At 38.6% G+C, this 21,059-nt stretch overlaps 1 protein-coding gene across 6 annotated transcripts in view; it reads right to left on the bottom strand.

The window, feature by feature from the left end:
• The window catches only part of ADGRG6 (adhesion G protein-coupled receptor G6), a 111,122-nt gene that overhangs the window by 60,009 nt on the left and 30,054 nt on the right, over nucleotides 1–21,059 (bottom strand). For all 6 annotated transcript variants that reach the window (XM_018920017.3, XM_009095310.4, XM_018920018.3 and 3 more), the window contains exons 3-4: nucleotides 8,501–8,842; nucleotides 2,413–3,033 (exon numbers count right to left, since the gene is read on the bottom strand). In XM_018920017.3, the coding sequence (XP_018775562.1) occupies nucleotides 2,413–3,033; nucleotides 8,501–8,842 (963 nt within the window). The remainder of the gene's footprint in view (nucleotides 1–2,412; nucleotides 3,034–8,500; nucleotides 8,843–21,059) is intronic.

The following is a 21,059-nucleotide window of genomic DNA, read 5'->3' as shown; positions in this document are numbered from 1 at the left end:
CAATTGCAGGCATGGACAGATATGTGGCCACGTTGCCCTTAAAATGAGTAGATCCTATCCTGCTGGAGCTGTAGCCAGTGCAGGCTTCAGAATCAGAACCAGAAGTTGATTAAATGTTTCTCAGTTTGCTGGCACTGAACTCTGAACTGGTGGGCAATAGCCATACTTCTATCATTACCTAGGGAACTTGTTTTAAAGTAAGTCTGGATACCTAGACTGTGTATGCATACCTTTACATGCAATCTGCACAAAGGTATGGCAATAAAACCAGAATTCTGTCAAGTCTTATGCAAACACCCCACCACAACTGCACAGCTGTGAAAACATTAGTCTAAGGAATAAACTAATAGAAGGTAAAACTATGAAAAGATTATCTGAAGCAATTTGCCGGTGTTTTATGCCCCATAAATCTACATGTAAAAGCTTTGTTTGAGAAACTATAAAAATAATACCCCTTGAAAATGTAAGCACTGTTCAGGCAAAGATATGTTGAGATCACTGCTAAATGCTTGGTTTGCTTTTTTTTAAGTCACAGGCCACTTCCTGGTGAAGCATTATTGGAGCTGTGTGAAAAACTCTTTTCTGTATAAATCCTTTCACTGCTGTTAAATGAAGGCTAATCAGAGTCAGCTCCCCAATGTCAGTGGTTTATTCATGGTTGATAGCCTGACTCATCAACTCTCCTGTTGAAGGCTGATTTTACAAAGAAGGCTTTTACTTGGGAGGAGGAAGGGAAGACAATTCTGACAATTTCATCTCTGGGATTAGTAACGATCTTTGAAATGGCATTGCACCCAGAATTTTCTTTTAGGAATACTATGGCTCAGGAAAGCCTGTATCACAGAGGGTGATTTCACATCAAGGAAAGAAAAAGACTGGCTAGAGAGTCAGTTTCCTCATAGGCTTATTTAGAGGCAACAACAAGGTTTTTATGTAGATACATTTTAAATTACTTGAATGGATGCTGGGCCTAAAGCAGGAACACTAATATCCTTTTTCTAAAACAATGTTCTGATGCAGGGAAACTATTGATAACTCACATCCCAGGGAATAAAGTTGTGGGAAAAAAATCTATCTACAATATCACAGCTGTGATATTATATTTGTGTCTTAGGATTGTACAGTCTTTAGCAGAAAGAAGAACAAGACTCCTACTCCAATCAAAATTAAATGAGATTGCAGCTTTTACAGAGATAGGTTGTTTGGTAAAAGTGTTATGGTACATCATGTTGCTGTTACATCATGGTGTAACAGAGTAAGAAGAGCATGATTTTCTGGTAAGTTATTCTCTATCTATTTTAGATCAGTTTATATTGATGAAATAGAAACAACTTTTTTTTGTCCAAAAAAAATGGTTTTGTCCAGAAAAATGTTTCTGTTCATCACTCATGGTCAGATCAGCCATTTCTTTGTTCTGGTAGAAAAGTGAAGGTACCTAGTTGCTTGGGGTTTCATGCAGGTGTTGATTAATTTTTCTTAGCAGAGGCATGTTGAGATCTTTCTTAGTAGTTCTGCAAATGAGTATCCCACACTTTGATATGAGTACAATAAAGCAAGAAAAGCAGCTTTTTTAGCCACTTTAATCCCTCAAGAACTACTAGATGCAGAAACTAGAATGCCTTAGTGATGGCAGCTTCTCTTCTAAGCTGAGGATTCTCAGAATGTGACAGATGCTCTGTCAAATATACAAAAAATACTCCAGGACATTTATGTGAATTAAGTGTCTGAGCCATAAAATGAGAAAAGGTTGGTAAATGTATTGGAATTTATCTTCTGGAGTAATCTACAGGAAAAAACACCTTCAGTAAGTACCAGTTAAAAAAGGACTGATAATATGTCATCATGAAGAAAAAATCTTATGATTTTTATCTCAAGCTCTTCCTTTCTGTCCACTTCTTCTAATTTAATATTTTATTCTAGTTTCCTGTCACCTATGCACTGCTTTTGTCAATGTTCTTGCTGGCTCTGCATATACAGCTAGCATGGGCTCCTCTGGCTAATCAAAGGGCCAAAGGGCAGGTATAAAAACATTTAGTAATATTTTCTATTTTTTTCTCCAGAGACCACAGTAATCTTATTTGAGGCTAGTAGGTACTCGCCGTTATTCCCCTTTTGTATGAGCCAATATGGAATGTTTAGGAAATCCTTGATCTACAGATCATTTCAAGCAGCAACTAAATAAACTTAGGGGACTTGTCCTTTGCCTTTAAGGAATCAACTCCATAACCTTTCAAAGCCTCTCTTCATGGTAAGTGGTGAGCTAAACTCTAATAAAGGTAAGTAAGACCTTCCTATTTTTCTTTCATGGGAATGCTCTAATTTTTTTCCATCTTGGTATGTGGTACGTTCAGCACAATACAGAAGTGGGGGGGGGGGGGAATAAGCAAAAAAGTTTTGGCAAGGCATACTCACCACAACTCAAATTGTTTTCTGCCTTCAGCGCTGAAGTTGGAATACTCCAGAATTCATTTTCCCAGTCTACAATGTTTCCTTTCACATCGCAGCTGAGGTTGGCCAGTGTTTGCGCATTCATGGTGAAATTCCAGAGGCGGAAGTTGTAAATGTCCCCATTTAGAGAGCTCACTTCATTGCTGTTAGAGCCCAGCACCAGCCTCCCATTTCCAGGGATAACTTTGTCAAAGATCTCTGGACAGTCCACCACATGATAGGTGCTTTTGGCATATACACCTATAGCGCCCCAAAAGCTGTCCCATACAACACACAGCTGTTGAAAGGTTCCTGTGAAAAACTCTGCATTTCGGGGCAGTGCATTCTTAAGGATGCACTGTGTGCCTGAGATGGACAGAAAATGGCCTTTTGTGGTCTTCCCGAAGCTGAAGAGCTCTCTCAACAATGCATCAGTGTAGGAGAAAACCTTCCAGTCGTCGTTGTCATCGCTGTTGCCCTTGGTTGCTTCAAAGCACAGTGTAAACTGCCTAAGCTCTGGCACTGCGACGGTCTCTGCCACAGACACAGCATCGATGTCAGGAACCTGGGGAATGATGACTTTCTGATTCCTCAGAGACACGGCAACTGGAACCAAGAGCAGATATGTAAACTATCAAAAAAAAAGTAGGAATAAGGGCAGACTGGCAGCAGGGGTTAAAGTAACATTCATTAAATCAAACATTCATCAGGTCGCTTTTATCACTGTAGTATACCAGCAGCACACCCTAAGGGGAATTTGACTTGAGCTAAATTGTGTTAGGGGCAATATTAGGTCATGTTACCTACTGACCTCCAACTCGGCTTCAACTCACTTAATAAAAATTACTTCTCACCTAGTACTCTCTTCATCTAGTAAGGATGCATTTAGCAATGGGACAAACCAGTTATTTGAAAAAAACAGTATGACATGCTTTTAAGATATATTATTTTAATTATTTGTCTGCATGTCTGCATTACACCAGTGAAGGTTGTCCCTTCCTTCTTTTAAATATCGCAGTAGAAGAAAGGCCCCATTACAATCCTTGGCAAATTGGAGCCTTTTGTTGCTGAATTCAGCTAATGGGCATTTCTGCACAGCATTAGGCATCTTCTCATTTTGTCCCCAGCAGCTTTCTGGTCGAATACTGCAATTGTGTGCTCATGAATATTTCTATCCAAACTGTTCCCTATTTACTAACAGTTGGGTCAGCAGTTTTGGACTTTGCACAAGTATCTAGAAATTTCTAGTCCTACAGCAATTTATATATTTCTGTAAGGGTATTTAGGCAGAATTGCTTTAATTGTTGTTAAGTATGCTCATTTGCATGGGCAAAATAACAACCACTAAATGAGAAAGTATCACGACTCATACTTTTTCTCCACGAGTACATGAATGAAAATTCTGTTCACTCTATTTCAGAGAACATTATTTTTCAAAAGAGAATGTTAATATGCTCAGTTTTATTGTCACATTTATGGCAGCACAATTCTTACAGCAAATTTCTCCACAGAAAAATTCCGGTTACCATTCATGCAAAGGTCTCTGGTACAGATTGCAACAGCCCTCGGTTTTACTTCTGGCTCCTCAGTTCTGCCTCAGACCTGTATCTCCCGCAAATGTCTGCTACCTCTTACACATTTTCACAGTGTATATGCTGGAAATGAAACTGTTTCTTGCAGAACATGAAGAATAACTGCCACTGTACTTAATTCCCAGTCTCCTCTGGGAGTTATCAGTGATGTCACAACACTTATACTAATTACTACACCTCTTCTCAGATTGAAAGAAAACCCTTTCAAACATGAGAGTGTGAGACCTGAGGGAAGGGTGACTGTCACGCCATACCCAGGAAAAGTCACAGATACATGGTGTATAAGGATTCTGTGTTGTCTGTGGCACTGCAAATTCCCTTTGCCAGCTGCTTGCAAAGACTCTGAGCTCCAAACTACCATATTTGGATATACACAAGAACATAATTTGACCAATATATTACATAGTAAAATAACATAAAGCATTGCACATTATCCGCCAACCCAGCAACTGCATAATAGGAGGGAAGAGAGAAAAATACTGGGCTTTTATAGTTACTGGATTTACTTCATAGATTTATTTTTCTTCCCAAGGGAAAAAGCATGCTGTAACAATTTTATAGATAGAAAATGCGTTCAACTCTCCATTGAAAACAGGGGCATTTTTTTAGCGGGTTAATTATACTGTAAGCTCCTTTACGTCACATGGAAAGTGTTCCAGAAGAAGCGTAAGGATTCAAGACTCGAAAAAGAAGAAAGCTTATTCACAGGAGCACCATCCAGACCAGGTGGTCAGAAAAGTTATGGACCACCTGGTCACATTTAAACAGTACAGAAAGAGAAATAAATGGGAAGGACTTTGCTCCCGTACTGAAGAAGTCGACTCAGTTTTCCTGTATTCATTGTACAGATTTAACCACTGGCAGCTCCCCCATGTACTGAAAAGACAAAACTGACAAGTATTTTGTCCACATGGAGAAAAACTGAATCCTGCCATCAATATTAAATGCAGATCTCCTTCCTGGTTGCTGTTACACAGTCAGTCATCACACAGATGAATTTAAAAGTTAGTTTTGGAGAAACTGGTTATTCTCTGAGGAAGAATATACATGTATTCTTGGAATATTCATCCAGGTGTTTCAGAATGCTTTCAGAATGATGCTAATTTTTTTCTTTTAGGAAGATCCTGAGATTAGCTCAGCTGGTTAGAGGATGGTGTAAATAATGCCAGAGTTGTGGGTTTGATCCCTCTATGGGCCATTCACACCATAGCTGGACTTGATGATCCTTCTGGGTCCTTTCCAACTCAGACTGTTGTGTGATAACTGGATTACAATGGACATGGGGTTTTTAACAGATTTTTTTATGAAGAACATACAAACATACAAACATCCACCTTACTTGCATCTCACTGTCTCACATCTCATACACCCCTTCACGCATAAGCAAGCCAGGAGTCCTTTGGCTCTATTTTATAATCCTTTGCAGGGAACACTGTCTCCTGACAGCTGATGGGCTTTTCAGTATAGTTTGGTGCTCATTATAGTTTGCTGCTTCTAGCTCCCCAGCTTTCATCTTCCCTGTCTCTGAGGCTGGAAGAAATGTGTCAAACTTTTAAGAGGTCTGCAAGCGTCCACATACGAAGTATGTTTGGGGCTGTATTGTTCCTACCTCAGTGAATTGTGCTTTTAATTTGGGCTACTGCAGTCCTGCTTAACTGTATGCTAAATTGTCTCAAGCATTTTGGTACTTGCACAGGTCTGTTGGCTCTCCTTCCTCCCCTTTTGGTGACTGACTTCTACTTACTGGTGGAGTTATTACTCACAGCTAAGTGTTACAAGAAAATTATTTACCATGACAGCTCTTCAGCCTCTGTAAATTGAGATAATTCCCCTAAGACTGGCAAAGCTAGATTGGTTTACTGCAGCTGAGGATATGGCCTGTCCATCTGCTATTGGTGTGTTGCAGGAGGTGGCAGGCAGGAAACAAACATTTGAGTGGGTGGCCAATTTGATATGGACAACAAGACTCTGGAAAACTCAGTTTGAAACTTAAATAAAACTGAGCAGTCACACAAAAGTTGTTCTATTCCCCAACTAATTCCCTGCCACAACTCACTCTCTTATGTCTGTATTTCCCCACATGTTTTTTGTCATGGATACACAATGCACATTAGGATGTTTGTATCACTAATGTCTTTTTAAACTTCATTGCTAGACAGAAAATTGTGTCTTTGAATGGCTTTATACTTTCAAATTGTGCATTACTTTCTGAAATTCAGAGTGGAACAAACAAATTAAATTTATTATAATATATAAAATATAATTTCTTAGAAATGGAAAAAGTATAACAGCATTCCCCTAGTTCTGGGAGAAATTAATTTTTTTGCTGCCATGTCACATTTTTAGTAGTTTAAGATGGTGTCAGCTTGAACTACAAGCTTTGAAACTTGATGCGAAGTGAGGGGGTGTGCAATTTTTCATATGATGTGAAGTGAAGGGGTGTTCAGTCTTTTGGATGGCTTTGGAAACTCTCTGCAAGCATAGCAGAGCATACAGGCATCTGCCATGTGGATGCACTGCCATTTCAGTGTGTGTGCCCATTGATGTGCTGTTTTCCACATGCTTTTATAACTTGAAAGGAAAGCAGTACATTATGATCCCTTTTCCCAGACTCTTTTCTGTATCCATTTCCAGGTTATGATCTTTGTCTCTAACTATGTTCTGAAAGTAACACAATTGCACAACTGTGAGCAATAAGTAGAATATAGTTATAATTTGCCCTAGAAGAATGCAGACAGCTCTCCCAGCATTCACAGTCAAAATCAAGATGTCAGGTTAAAGTTACACATTTGGAGTAATGAAGCCACATGAAGCCAGTCTCAACCTAGGTGCTTAACAGCAAGCCTTAACACAGAGCTTCTGAACTAATATATATGTGAAACATTAAAATATAAGCCACTGGTGAAGGTCTTTGATACTTTCACTGGCACTGGAGAATAGCCTTCTTTTTCAACATAAAAGGCTATCTTTCAGGACTATTTAATTTTGACGGTGCTATCCATGAGCATAAGGTACTACTCAATTTGGAGGTAATGCTCTTGCTTCCATTACAATACATTACTCTAGGTATGGATACACAAAGGGTTCTCTGCCTATGTTTGTAGACCTTTTCTCTCCTTATTAAACACAGGTGAGGTCAACGTTGCAGCTCTTAATTCCAATTGTAACTCATCTCTACAGTGATACTTAAACATTAAAATATTAAATATTTTGCATAATCTGACTGCACATGATTTGTTATGATCCACTTGATTTTACAACTTCTTACAATAATTTCAAATACAGAAGCCTTTCAGAAAATTTGCTTTGACTTTCATAAGAAAACAGGTGCTCCTACAATTATTGCTACATTATTTTGTCAGCATGAGAAGACCTCAGTAGAGAGAAGTATTTTTAGTTTCTCTGTGATGTTACCTTTTTTCTTTTCAGGACTGCACACAGATTTTGATGATATAATCATGCCTACTTTTGTCTTTTGATTCCTGGGATTTACTATCCTAATTATTTTAAAATATATGAAATGTGTAATAAATATTTTGAAATAATCATGAGGAAGATGTGCTTGTGACTGAAAAGACAACTGCCAAACTTCCCTGCTCTGTCTTTTCACAGAAAGCCAACCTGCAGAACATAATAACTGTGCCATAATAATATAAAGGCTAAATACAATACTAGTGCTCAGTTTAAGGTGTGCAACCACTACAAAAAGAAAGTCTACTGAGAGCATGCAACTGGAAACCATAACCCTGAAGTGGAATGAAAGTGAGGGCCAGTCAGTGACTGTCCTAATGCCCTTTGTTACCTCACTGCCCTTTACTGTCTAGTTAATCCTAATTAATGCTCCAGCCAGAAATTATTTGTACGCTTATCTTCTGGGGAAAAAAGCATGAGTGTCTTTTTAAAACCTTTAAAACCATTGTTACATATTTAGGGAAGGGAAAGAAAGGTCAAGGAACTGGGATGACAGATAGCCATTTTGCAATGCCAGCTTATCCCTGGGAGTTTGTTCTAGAGGCTGGATGAACCCTGAGAAGTTCTGCTTTCTGCACTAACTTCTCCCCACTGCTGGGAGTTACCCTGGGCCACAGGTCCAGGCTGATCTTTCTGGCTCAACTAAGTTGCCTCTCATGCTCTCCTTTAGGTTTCTATGTCCCTCTGCAGGTGTGCTGACCTGAAAGACACCTATCCTGCTTCCAAATCCTCCAGCATAAATTGGCAGGAAGAGAACTGTTAGGCCCAAAATCTCTGCATGTGAAAAGTTTTTCTAACACACTTCTTGTCATGTCCTGGAATAAAATAATTTTGATCCAAAGAAAAAGAAATTAGCTAATAAAAGATACAAGATAACCCTGTGAAGTGTAGCCTCACCCATTAATTCTCTTCTTATGGAGGACTTGATTCCTCTGGGAAGTCATTCTAATCCTTATAGGACATTTCCTAATAACATCTATAATGGGATTAAATGCTTTGGACTTACTTACTTCGTACATAGCTGGCATTAAAACCTTTCTTTTGGATACTGAAGTCGCTTTTAAATGACACAATCATTTCATTTCCGGTAGAATTATAGGATAATCCTTTGGCAGTGATGCCACAAAGGTTCATTGGGCTTTCTCCATTGTCTAATGTCAGTGAATCATAAATGCAGCCCGGAGCTTCTTCAATGTCGAAATCAATAAATGTTAGCTGGATGATAAATCCATGAGGCGCTCGGATGATCCACTTGCACGCTTGGCTGTTGGGATAGTCACTGGGGAAGCAGGGCGAAGTGAAAACTCCAGAGGGGTCAGTTAGCACAGTCCTACAGTCATAGCATCCATGAGCTGACAATGGAAACAGAGAAAAGCTGGAGGTCAGGCAGAGACGTAACTTAAGAGTAAAGTAACCATCAACACAAGAACTAAATGTATGTCTATGCAGAAAAATAGAGATGGGAGGAAGAAAGGCAGAAAAAGGCTTTGTTTCTAGTGGGGAAAATGTTGGAGGAATAGCATAGGAAAAGCATATTTTATGTAAGAAATCCTGTAGCAAAGAAATATAAATTATATTGCTAAACAATAATTTGTACACATTATATATGTATATATTTACCACGTATATTGGCCTGATAAAGGCAAAGTGAAAGCAATGGTTTTCAGTTCAGAAAGGCAAATTGTAAAACTGCAACTTCTTAAAAGATTACTGGTATCATTCACATTTTTTGGCTGCTGGTGGGACTGTAAGTTATCCCAACTGCTCTATGACATGCTGTTGTTTCCAGAGAAGTGTCTCTGGAAAGGAGCAGCACAAGAGTTGGGCTGAAGAGCAGCAGAAGCAGCAGTCCCTGAAGGTTAGTCATCTGCATTTCCAGCTGATGCATTCCACATCACCCAGAAGGGTAGCAGTGAGCTACTGGCTTTTGAATCAACAGTAAATTACTGTGTCCTTCCCATGCTGACTCAGCTCCATTGACATATTTGTGGCAGTCAGGCTGTAAGAAATTCTTACCCTATTTGTCATACTCCTTTGCTCACCTGCTGTGTTTACCCATGAGAATTTCAAGCCCAGTGAGTGCCCAGGGTTGCATTCTTGTTTGGTTAACATTTGCTCATTTATCATATATTTACTTAATGTATTATATGATATAATTACCGTGAACTGCCTGCTGCTGAAATCTGTAACAGTTTGCAAAAGCAGCACTGAACAAAATAGGTGGCAGCTGAATATCACCAAGAGATAACCAAAGAAACTAACTGGCCCATTTATGCTGAATTACTTTGCAAACATTTCATCAAGCCACAACCCCGTGTCAAATCCTACAAGGATGAAAAACCATGAATTATTAGTTGCTCAAACTAAACACAACCTAAAAAGTTGCTGAGTGTAAATTACACACAGAACAGTTATAAAATAGGAATAAATGCAACTAATTCCTCCAAAGAGCCAGTTGAGAGGTATCTCTTACAAAGTTTTTATCATTTTTATTTGCAAAGCACGAATTCATATGGCCCCAATGAAGCAAAGAGACTGTTTGGGCTCTCAGAGCCAAATGCAGGCTGGTTACACTAGGAAAGCTCAGTGGGACACTTCTTTGTTCAAGTGAGAAAAAAATGTTGTCTGAAAGATTTACAGGTAGCCGTGGAAAGCAGTGGTGCTCCTGGAATTCATAAACTAGACGTGTGAAGTACAAACAAAAGCCTGCCCATTTTTAATTTCCCTGCAAATCTTTGCAGTCAGAGGAGTATGCTCACCTGCACTGCAACCCTGGTGTTTCATTTATTAACCAGAGAGGGAATATTTACTTATTAGTGATTATAAATCCTGCAGTTGTACAAACAGATGACAGCTTCATCCAGTGGATTTTGCACAGATAGGTATAAGCTTTCAGAGAAGCACCTTAGACTGAGAGGAGGAGGAGCAGGAAAAGCATGCTGTGTGCCACAAGCCACTGCAGGCTGTCTCCCAGTCCAGGGCAAGTGAGCCCCTGCAGGGCAGAGCCCCTGTAAGATGGCTCTGGCTGGAGCAGCCTCCAGCTGGAAGGCTCTGTGATCCAGGGTCCTGATTGCCAGGATGAGGGCTTACAGGGGCTGGGGATTTGGCAGCACACCTTACTCACTCTCCTTCTCATTCCTGCCAGAGAAACAAATGACACAGAGCTCTCTGGGCAGTTGAGAAGTTTCCTTGGGCACTCAGACAGACCAGAAGCCAGGGACTAAGGTCTTAAGTGATGTAAATACATACAGGAACATGGGTGTTAATGTACACTGTTAATGTACACTTGTGTTAATGTCCACTGGTTGATCCTGGAACACCTAAAGTAATCTTAAGGGCATTACAAGACATTGCCAAACCAGAGAAAATATGCTACTTGTCAGTAAAAGTGTATGTCCCTAATTGGTAGAATATTACACTCAACCTGAGACTGGAAAAGTCAAATTTGTCCATCAGAGAGATGATTTGGAATATTACACTCAACCTGAGACTGGAAAAGTCAAATTTGTCCATCAGAGAGAACTCTGATGTTCTTTGTGTTTATTAATTCTATTGATCATCAGCAACCAAAACCAGGACTCAGCTTTTCTATTTCTCTCTCTCTCTCGTATTTATCATTGTTCCTAGGCTGTGTAAAAAGAAAAATCCAGTACATATAACAAAAAAATACTCTTATCCCTGATGTCACCGTAAATATTAAAACATAAATGCTATTTATTATTTTTAATAATTTAATATTTGCAGAAATGTATTCTCACTTTATTACATCCATATTGTTTTGTTGATTTTACAGAACTAATGCAAAAAACCAGCTCCTAAATTTAGATAGAAAAATAAGTGCTCGAAACTCTGCATGCACAGAAGAAAGAGATTTGGTAAGTAAAATGGTTGGGTTTTTGTTTTAAGTGGGTTGGCTCCATTTTGGTATAGTAGCTATTCTGTCCATGACTGCAATTTGAAGGAGAAATATCCTGTTTTCATGCAAATGTCCACAGTAGTAAGTAAAAAGAAAAGAAAACAAACAACAAAACTATATATAAACAGAATGGTTTTAAATGGAACGTTTTGCACAGCTTCTCATGAGACAGTTATTTTTCTATAAACATCACCTATTTTACTCATTAAAGAGAAAAATTGCTGTGGCAACGTTAGGCTGTCAGCCAAAGTTGACAGATATTTTGCAATCCCATTGGCCCAGAGCAGTTCTGAACAGTGGAGAATGAATTCTTGTTGCAATACACACCACAAACATTTCTAGAAGCAGTCCAAGATATTTTATTGATTTTAATGGGAGCAAATTTAGCTATGATATTCCTGGTTAGGAGCCCCACATATCCAGAATCTGCCTATCAAGTAATTTTCACCACCATAGACCAAAGGAAATTCACTGTCTAAATATATTTTGTACAATAAAGGCCTTTCTCTTTCTCCTCCTCCATTCTTTCCCAAACCAAAATGAGCACCCCTTTCAAACAGTGAAATCAAGGACTTAATTTCAACATTTCCTAAACTGAAAGCTTCACTGGGCAATTAATTTGTTTCCATCATGAGCATACACTGGAGTATGGTATCAATTTTTTTTCTGCATCATACTCATACCTCCCATGGTAAAAGAATATTGAACTATTTAGTATGACACTTCAACACTAAACTGAAAAGGGAAATTAACAAATTCCTCTGGAGCTAGTTAGAGCTTTCACCAAAGTTATCTAAGTGATTAAAAAATGTTAATTGATTTCAGAAGTGGAATAGACTGTAGGGGAAATGGCTTTTTCCTATCATGGCGTGGAGATAATGGGCAAAAATGGAACAACTTTCCACAGATTTTTGGTTCCTCACAAATGAAATAAAACTACTGATTTTCCTTAACTGCCTTGTATTTGTACAGGGTTTTATATGTGCAAAGCACACTACCAATGACTTTAAACTGTAGCTCGTAGAGCACTTTGACAATCTAGCCCACTGTAGAAAATCCAAAAATGAGTATTTAGTGCCCAACCGAAAATTTTGGTCAAAGCAATTTGACCACTTTTGATAAGAACTTATCAGTAAAAACAGGAATAGAATCCCATTTTCACAGTTGCCAGTTTTCCTAACCATGAAACCATTCCCTCTCTTCTAGGATCTCGCTGACTGTTTTACATATATACCATTTAACTTGTGTGAGGCAGAAAATACCCTTTCCTAATCCTTCCTGCACCATGCTCAATCATCTGATGACTGCCCTAATACTGAGGGGCTAAGGAAAACATATCTGACTCATTAATGATTGCACCACACAACCATGTGTATATGCAAACCTCATATCCTATGAAACAAAATTAATTGTCCAGCTTGTTCTGTCCACTGATTTTGCCTCTTTAGAGTCCTAGCACTGAATTGCACCATATGAACTCATCAAGACAACTGCAAGTACTGATATACACAATTTCAAAAGCGACTTTCATGAGTCATTTTTGGGAAGCTAAAGCCCACAGCCAGACACAGAGCTACAATGCCTAACTGTGGATTTGGGAAGGAAACAGTCTTGATATAATCTTATCCCATATGTATGTACTTCTCTTTTTCTTCTTGAATACCTAACACATTCCAGCATTTGCCTCCAAAATCTGTGGTAATATTCACATTTTCCTCTAATTTCTCACACTTTTCTACTTCTCTCCATTGTCATTGTTTACCCCTTAAACCTGTATTTTGTCCTATTATACTCAGCATTTCTTTCTCAGGCATGAGTTTTGACCTCTACCTCTCCACCTGCTTTCATTTCTGCACTTATCCAGCCGTGGTGAAGTGCTGGACAACAAATTTTGTTCAGCCAAGAATTTTTACAAGAGTGCAAAAGCAATCCGTTTTGGAACACTGTCTATTTCAGCCCTAAAGACCCAAATTTTGTGAAGGTTAGGATCAAATGAAAACAAGGTCACTGTGGGGAAAAAAGCCCGTACTTGCAGGTTGTGCATTATCCAGGTTTTTTTCACACTAAGTTATGCTTTGCACTGGAACTTTCTTTTCACAGCTGAAGCACACAGAGTTTCCCACCTGACAGCAGTGTAAACGACTCCACATGCTTAGGCAGTAGCACAGGATACCAATGACAACTGGCGTGGGTTGTATTAACACTACCAATATTTTTTTTTTTACTACATTAAAAGGTTCCCTCATAAAACAGAATGCTCCTGGATTTCATTCTGGCATAAAAATTAAATCTATTTCTGTCTGTGGATAATAAATTTTTATATGAAAACATCCTGAAATAAATCGATGTAGCTCTGGAATTGAATTTTCAGAAAGAAAACCCAAATATTTTATGTAAACTCTAATCATATTCAAGTGAACAACAAAATCTCCCCTGCCTGACAGAATTAGGCCAATTCTAAGCCACATAAAATCTTAGCTAGAGCGCCTAGCACTTTAGACACAAAAAAGCAGTGCAGAATTAATTATAATTTGCTTTCATGTTGACATCTGAGAATTTTTAAGCACTCTACATATTTTTTTTAAAAGCAGTACTAACAAAGATGGTCATTTGAACTGAGAAAGAATAGGCAGGAGAAACAGCAGAGGCACTTTCAAGTGTGTGGAGAAGCCCAAAATAAAAGAGAAAATTTACAATCATTACGTGTCACAGCATAAAAAAATCTACCTAGTTCAACGAACTACAGTGGATTAAAGTTTTCCTTTGTAAGAAGCAATTAATTGTTCAGGGGTTTTTCTATTTCAAGGATATCACAACACAAATATGGCCAAACATTAGGTTAGATGTATTTATGACTGCAAATAGATGGGTGAATGAGGTCAGCAATGGGCACACCTGCAGACAAGCAGAAGGGCCAAACCACCAAGATGTGGGTGGGCTGGAATGGCTACAGAACAAACAAACCCATGTTATTCCAGCAAGACACAAACACAAAACCAAAAACAGCTATCCTATGGCATAGGCTTGGACAGTAGCTTATCTTCACCTCAAATGTAATTTTGAACGTAAAGGCAATCTGTAGATCTAGAAGAATGTGCATATGCAAAGTGGGAGCATATTTATTGCAGAGAAATGTCCCACCATTCACTCTGAACATAAAGTAATATTCTGCTCTGCTTACTCACATTTATGCTAGTAATGAGATAAAACCTCTTCAATTTGCTTATGCAAAACAGGAAGCCCAGCACTCTTCTGGAGCCTCTGCAGACCAAACCATGTACTCTGCTCTCTGTGCATCCCACACTTTGATCGAGCTTAGTCTGGGAAAGTTCAAATGAGGAGATGTGGCAGGTTTATTTTTGCTTCTTTATTTACTTTCCAAATTGCAGAAGCTGTATGATCTTTCAAAAAGATCTTTATTCTGCTACACTGTGCTGATAAAAATTACTACGGACCACACCTAACTTAATGTTTGCAGCTACTGTAATTGTCAAGTTAAACAGACAACCCTAATTCTGTTTAAACATTCAGATTTAAAAATAAAATAAAGGGTTATCTCTGCAATAAACAGAAAGGATGTAAGACTCATTCTGATGTGTACAAAAGTTTGTTCCTTCACAAACAATGTTGAGGTCTACTGCTTGGAAATATGACTGTGATTGTGTATAAATGTAGATACCCCCGGATTTGTAACCATCATATGGAGCAATATCTACTTTAGCATTTCTACAATGTTTCTACAACATTCCTAAAGTTTCTAAAACATTTCTACAACAGCTCTAAATTTCCAAAAGTGTTGAGCAAATCCTATAACTTCACAGATATGCTTTGAATTTAAGCACGGACTTAAAATTCAGCAACTGTTTAAAGTCCTTTTCTGCACAATGGTGTCTTTGAGTTCTGTATTTGAAGCTTTGCAGTCCTGTCTTCAGCCCTGCAGCCCCCTCAAGGCTGAATGGGAGAGCATGACTCCCTTACTGCTGCTGTCTGAAAACCACAAGGGAGGCACCGCACAGACCTGAACAGCGAGGAAGGCTGTGCCATCCTCTCCAGGTCTGACCATTTTCTTTGCCTTTCAATGAAAGGAGTAACCACTGGACCAACATTGGCAAACACCCATTCAGGGAGAGAGATCCACTCTCAAACACAAAGGATGCTTATGGAAATGTGGTTTCCATGTAACTAAGTAATGTGGATTGAATTTGGTGGGAGAAGGAGTTTGATTTTTTTACACCAAACTGCAATGAAATAGTTCCTTCCAGACTTTGAATTTCCTTACCAAATTACTTTATCCGTAAAGACCAGGAAAGGTAAGGTTTAATTCTAAGTCAGCCATGAACTTCCTAAAAATCTCCTTTTATTCCCTGCCTCCCCACTCAAAAATATAAGCATTATTCCTCTGTGTAGGGTTCAAACCCATCCCCCCACCCTTTGTTAGTAGGATGTTACACTAACTTTCAGCTCTGCAAAGGCATTGGTAGCAGGCTTTGATGCTGGACAGTTTGGGTGTGGAGAAATATATTTCAATTCACCCTTGAGTTTTTTCTAATTTCTCCAAACACTGAACAGTCAAACTGCAGGTCATAAAAATCCCGGGCAGTGTAGTGTGGGTCATCAAAAAATGGAACTGAGTAAAATTTAAATATTTTTTTAAAAGAGTCCTAAATATTTTTTTATTATTAATAGCTGCAGAATACAGAGAATTCCCAACAGGATAAATATTACAAGTGTTTCTGTGAAATCACTTGCACAGACTCATCAGTAATATAACCATCATATTTTATACAATAAAATTTTATAAGCTTTATATGAGTAATACTTTACATTATTCTTCTGCAACATGTAATCAGATGTATTTTGCAGAGCACAAGTACAATAAAGTTGTAGCTAGCAAGAATCTTTTGTATCTGTGTTATTCTTCATTTTCAAATGTGAGTCTTTTGGTTGATCTGTGAGGAATCACTATTTTAAGCACTATTAAAAACTCAGTCCAGACTCTCATTCTGCATCATTCCCATTGCCTCATCTTCACAGTACTCCTTGTACCCAGCAAGAATTTAAAGCCTCCATATTCCTGACTGGAAATAGCACATAACCCTGGCAGAGTCTTTTATAATTCAATGAAAGAAAAGATTGTGCTCTCACAAAATAATTCAACAATTTGGTTTTGGCCACTGAAGCCAGGAGACAAAGAGCGTTCTATGCCCTGGCCAGCCCTATCAGCTTGCCTTGCATCATCGTTTGCTGATGCATTATGTCCTGCAACATATGCTTTGAATGGATGAACTGGTTGGCACACCTAGGAATAATAAAATGTAATGGAAAAAAATCTCCTCACAGGCTAGTATAGAGACTTATATGAAAGTGTAATTGTTGTCTCTGAATCCACTTATTATTTCTGCTTCCTGTTGCTCTAGCCCATATTGCTTATCAGTTTATTAGCAAGCTATATTTGTCATCACATGGAATTAGAACTGATTATTTTCTCTCTTTTGTAAGTCAAGGACAAAGCATTTAATTAATGAAATATATGTGGCAAATTGAAAACTGATAAAAGACAATATTTTCTTTTTCGTAACCATGCCAGCCTGTGAAACTCGGACCTACAAACTATGAAAGCAGGGAACATAAAACTCGGAAAGTGCACAGACATTTTCCTAAGTATCTAATAGGAACTCTGAATCCCTCCAGTCATTAAATAATTGATGAGGCATAACTGTAAGAAATTGTAAACCTCATGGCTTATGTTTAACATTAATCTTAACCAACTGTCCAGGAACAGCACTAATAGCTCCACCTTGGTTGAGGACACAATCCCAGTCTCCTGCCCGTATGGCTGCAGCTCAAGGCCAGCCAAGGTCTTCTCCAAGCCCTTCCTGGGTACAGATGAGCAGCCAGCACAGGTCAGAGGCCATTCCCAGCATGCAACCTGGATGCAGCTACCCCAGTTTTTGGAAGGGAGGCACTTGCATGGCCTCTGAGGCAGAGAGCAGAAGCCACGTGAGGCCGAGCACAAGGCTCTATCTTGTGTATCTTTCAGAGGAGCCAATTGAGCAGTTCTCATTAGTTTTGATGTTCCAACACTACACAGAAATCTGGGAGAAACAGGTGGCATTACATCCTGTTTCTAACATGATAATCAAAATTATCTTTCAGGATACACTTGAGGTCAGTAGCAGTAATAATGTAACAAAAAAATCAGGAAGAGCAAAGCTTAATTTTCAAATCAGGTTAAGATTAGAAAAGCAGACATGAGAATAGTAAATTACTGACTCAGGAAGCATTTACCATGAACATAGGCAGTAACCAGCTACTACTAAATCCAGTAGCAGGTTGTTAACTCAAACCAGAAATCAGCAGAAGCTGATTTGCACTTCCTCTTGACACAACTGTGTAACATGGTCCTACACTGAGAGAGATTATGTTATTTATTTTTTTCATAAATAAATATATAAGCTACAGCTTGACTGCTAATCCTTTCATTAAGCACACAGATGGACTGGAACTTTACACAGCTTTAAGACGTACCATTCATATGCAGGCTGTGGACACTTTGGACAGGACATTTCAGGGAACTGACATCTTGACTTCTCAAGATTAGCATCCTATCCAGGCCTCAAAGGAGTCATCCAAGTACTGACATTAAAAGTATTTGTTGTGTGCTGATCTCTAAAACTTTATGATAGTCTTGGAGAGGTAAGAGCTGAAGCTCTTGAGTAGGATACCAGCACAATACAGAGACCATTGGAGATTCAGTGTGTTTTAAGATATTCTGTATTGCCCCCAGGACCCATTTTATGCTGGAATTCATTAGGTATTTATTTCTGTATGGTTATCATTGCCAGCAAAAAAGCTCTGACCCCTCTTGATCACTCTAGCCCAGATATCCTACTCCCTGACAGCAGCTGACTTTATCACAGCAGTGACTCCAGCAGGTTTTGATTGATCTGGGAAATTAAGGGAACCAGCTACAATAGAAGAAAATACGTTCAGAGCCAGGGTGGGGGCCCTGCACTGCCTGTTTCCCCTTAGTTGTTTGGGTTTGTGCCAATGAAAATGGAAGTGGAAACAAACACACTGACTGGGTAAATCAGCCCTGACCCATATGAGTGGAGTTCACAGTGTAGACAAAGTTATGGATTTCCCCCAGAGGGAGGGGGTAATGTGAAAATCCTGTGTTACACCCATTGTAACTTAAGAATATTTTCATTGGCATTCCTGTGATAATCTTATAAAAATAACAGAATTGACTTGCTAGTTTTGGCTTGAGTTGGACTTTTTTTTTCCACAGAGTAGCAGAAGTTTGGGACAAAGAAAGGTATTGACAGCTCAGTTTAGATACGCTGGTTTAAAAGGCTTTAACTAGTAGGTATACAGGTGGGTGCAATAAGCACATAAGCTAGCATACATGTAAGTAAAAAGATAATTAAGTCAAGGAAGGGATAGGCTGGGAACAGGTGAGAGGTTTTTTTGTGAGGCTGCTGCATGTAACCTAATGTTTTTCAATCTGGGATCCACATATCACGCTCCATCACGAAACATGCTAGGATTTACAGGAGGAATGGTCATCAAGAATGTTGCATTTCTGTCTGCTCCAGCCAGAAGATCTGGCTGCTGGCTCCTAGCTGTTCTTCTGCTGCACTGCTACAATGAGGATCCCATCCTCGGCTGGAGTAAATCGATGGGTGCAGTTAGATTTAATACCAGGCTGCACAAACTGAAGAGCTGTATGGCTGAATACCTTCCCAGGTATCACTTGTGCAAACACATGTCACACTTCTCTGGGAAGTAGTTCAAAAAATAAGTGGGAAAACAGCTGGAAATCTTTTAATGAGGAAGAGTGGTTTGTAGGAGCTTGAGTTCCCACCCAACTGTACAGACATGGGTTAAAATAATGTTACAACTAGACATAGGTGATCTTGGTAAACTCCATTCATACAGATGCACACATTTCTTTAACACATACACTGGAAACAGACTAAAGAAGTTGTTATGATTAAATTCTTGGGTAACAGAATATTCTGTGAGGTGAAAGTAGAAAATATTGCATTTTCATCAAGTGCTTTACCCAGCAACTCCAACACACACCCAATATCCAAAGCAGCTTCCATTTGATCCACAATGCATTCAAAATCTTTTATTGTTTATAAGAGGATAGGTCAATTGCAGAATTTTCTTTCTGAGGCTGCAATGTTGGAATGTCTTTTCTGGCTGCTACTGTCAGTATTCTGAATAAGCACAATTTTAAAGTCCAGTGAAGACATCCTGAAAACACAAGATAGCGGGGTTATTTTATGGTTTGTCAATTATATTCTTCAAGCTTTGTCTGTTTACAGGTCAAATTTTGTGTCTTGATTTAAAAAAAAAAAAAAAAAAACCTATTCCAGAAAATCTGGTATTGATTACATGGATTTCTTTCAGTAGATGTTGAAACTACATTTTGCTGTTGTTTAACAAATTACAGAAACTGTGAAAAATTCCTTTGCACTGGAATTCACTACTATAATAAAATACCAAAGCATTCTAGACATACTGGGAAACACCAACTCAAAACTGATTTCATACAGAGTCTTTGAAACATTTTAAGCATTTTATTACTTGTCCTCTCTGTGAGTTTTCAAAGTAACTATTTCAGTATTATTTGGGCTACTTATATTTCAGCACTTTAGTGTTTTCTGGGTCCTTTTATTAAGTTATTAAAAATAGATACTGTTGGTAATATATTTGTCTCATCTGATCTGCAAGATGTAGCAGAAATCTAAGTTAGAAACTTTGGGATTTTTAACATTACAAATTTATAAAGAGTTTTTCCTATTACACACAGAAATATTCTGTTCTACCCCATCATAGAAAATCAGCCATTCTTTCACCACCCTCCACAGAAAATAACATTCAGAGTTAACACAATGAGTTCTGCCCAGGCCAAACTGAAAAGATGTCCTGAATAAGGAAATCAGGTATTTTCTTGTACACTTTCAATGGAAGCGTGAGGAGACTGGAAAGGGTTAGAGCCTCTTTGCTAAACCAAGATTTCAACTTTCCTACTTCATTTAGGGAGTTTCTGGAAGTTAGTCCAGCTACACAAATAAAAGTGAGATCAGATATTACTTCTCAGTATTTTTCATTGATGAGAACAGAATAATGCCATATACAATATGGCAGAGTAATACCTATTGTGGTAGGGAAGTGTGGGCATTTTGGACATTTAATGCTAGTCTGATATCTCTAATGCTGTTTTTTGCTCTATATTCTCAAACAAGCCATCCATTGTAATTTTGAATAATTTCAGTTATACAGCATCTAAAACTGCTTTCTTATCTTATTGTTTTTAGCAGATGTAAAGATGGAAGGGATTGGCACAACTAAATCAAAACAGTAATTCCTTCACTGATGTATTATTAGTTTCCACCCCTGGTATGTTGGTGTATTCCTCCTCACATAACAGCTGAAAAGAAACCTTTGTGAGCACAGACTGAAAAGTCTTGTGCTGAACAGCCAAGTGTCTCCTTATTGCTTCCAAGCTTACAATGACTGATCTTTGTGTGACTATACCTGAACCTTTTATTTTTCATCAGTCTGGGCTATGTGATTTATTTTTCTAACCTCCATCCAGTACTGCAACTGCTCTAGACACTGAACTCCCACTGCAATCA

The sequence above is a fragment of the Serinus canaria genome, chromosome 3 (genome assembly GCF_022539315.1).
Source record: "Serinus canaria isolate serCan28SL12 chromosome 3, serCan2020, whole genome shotgun sequence".
Lineage (NCBI taxonomy): Eukaryota > Metazoa > Chordata > Aves > Passeriformes > Fringillidae > Serinus > Serinus canaria.
Note: the sequence above shows the minus strand (reverse complement) of the source record. Positions and strands in the feature narration are given on the sequence as shown.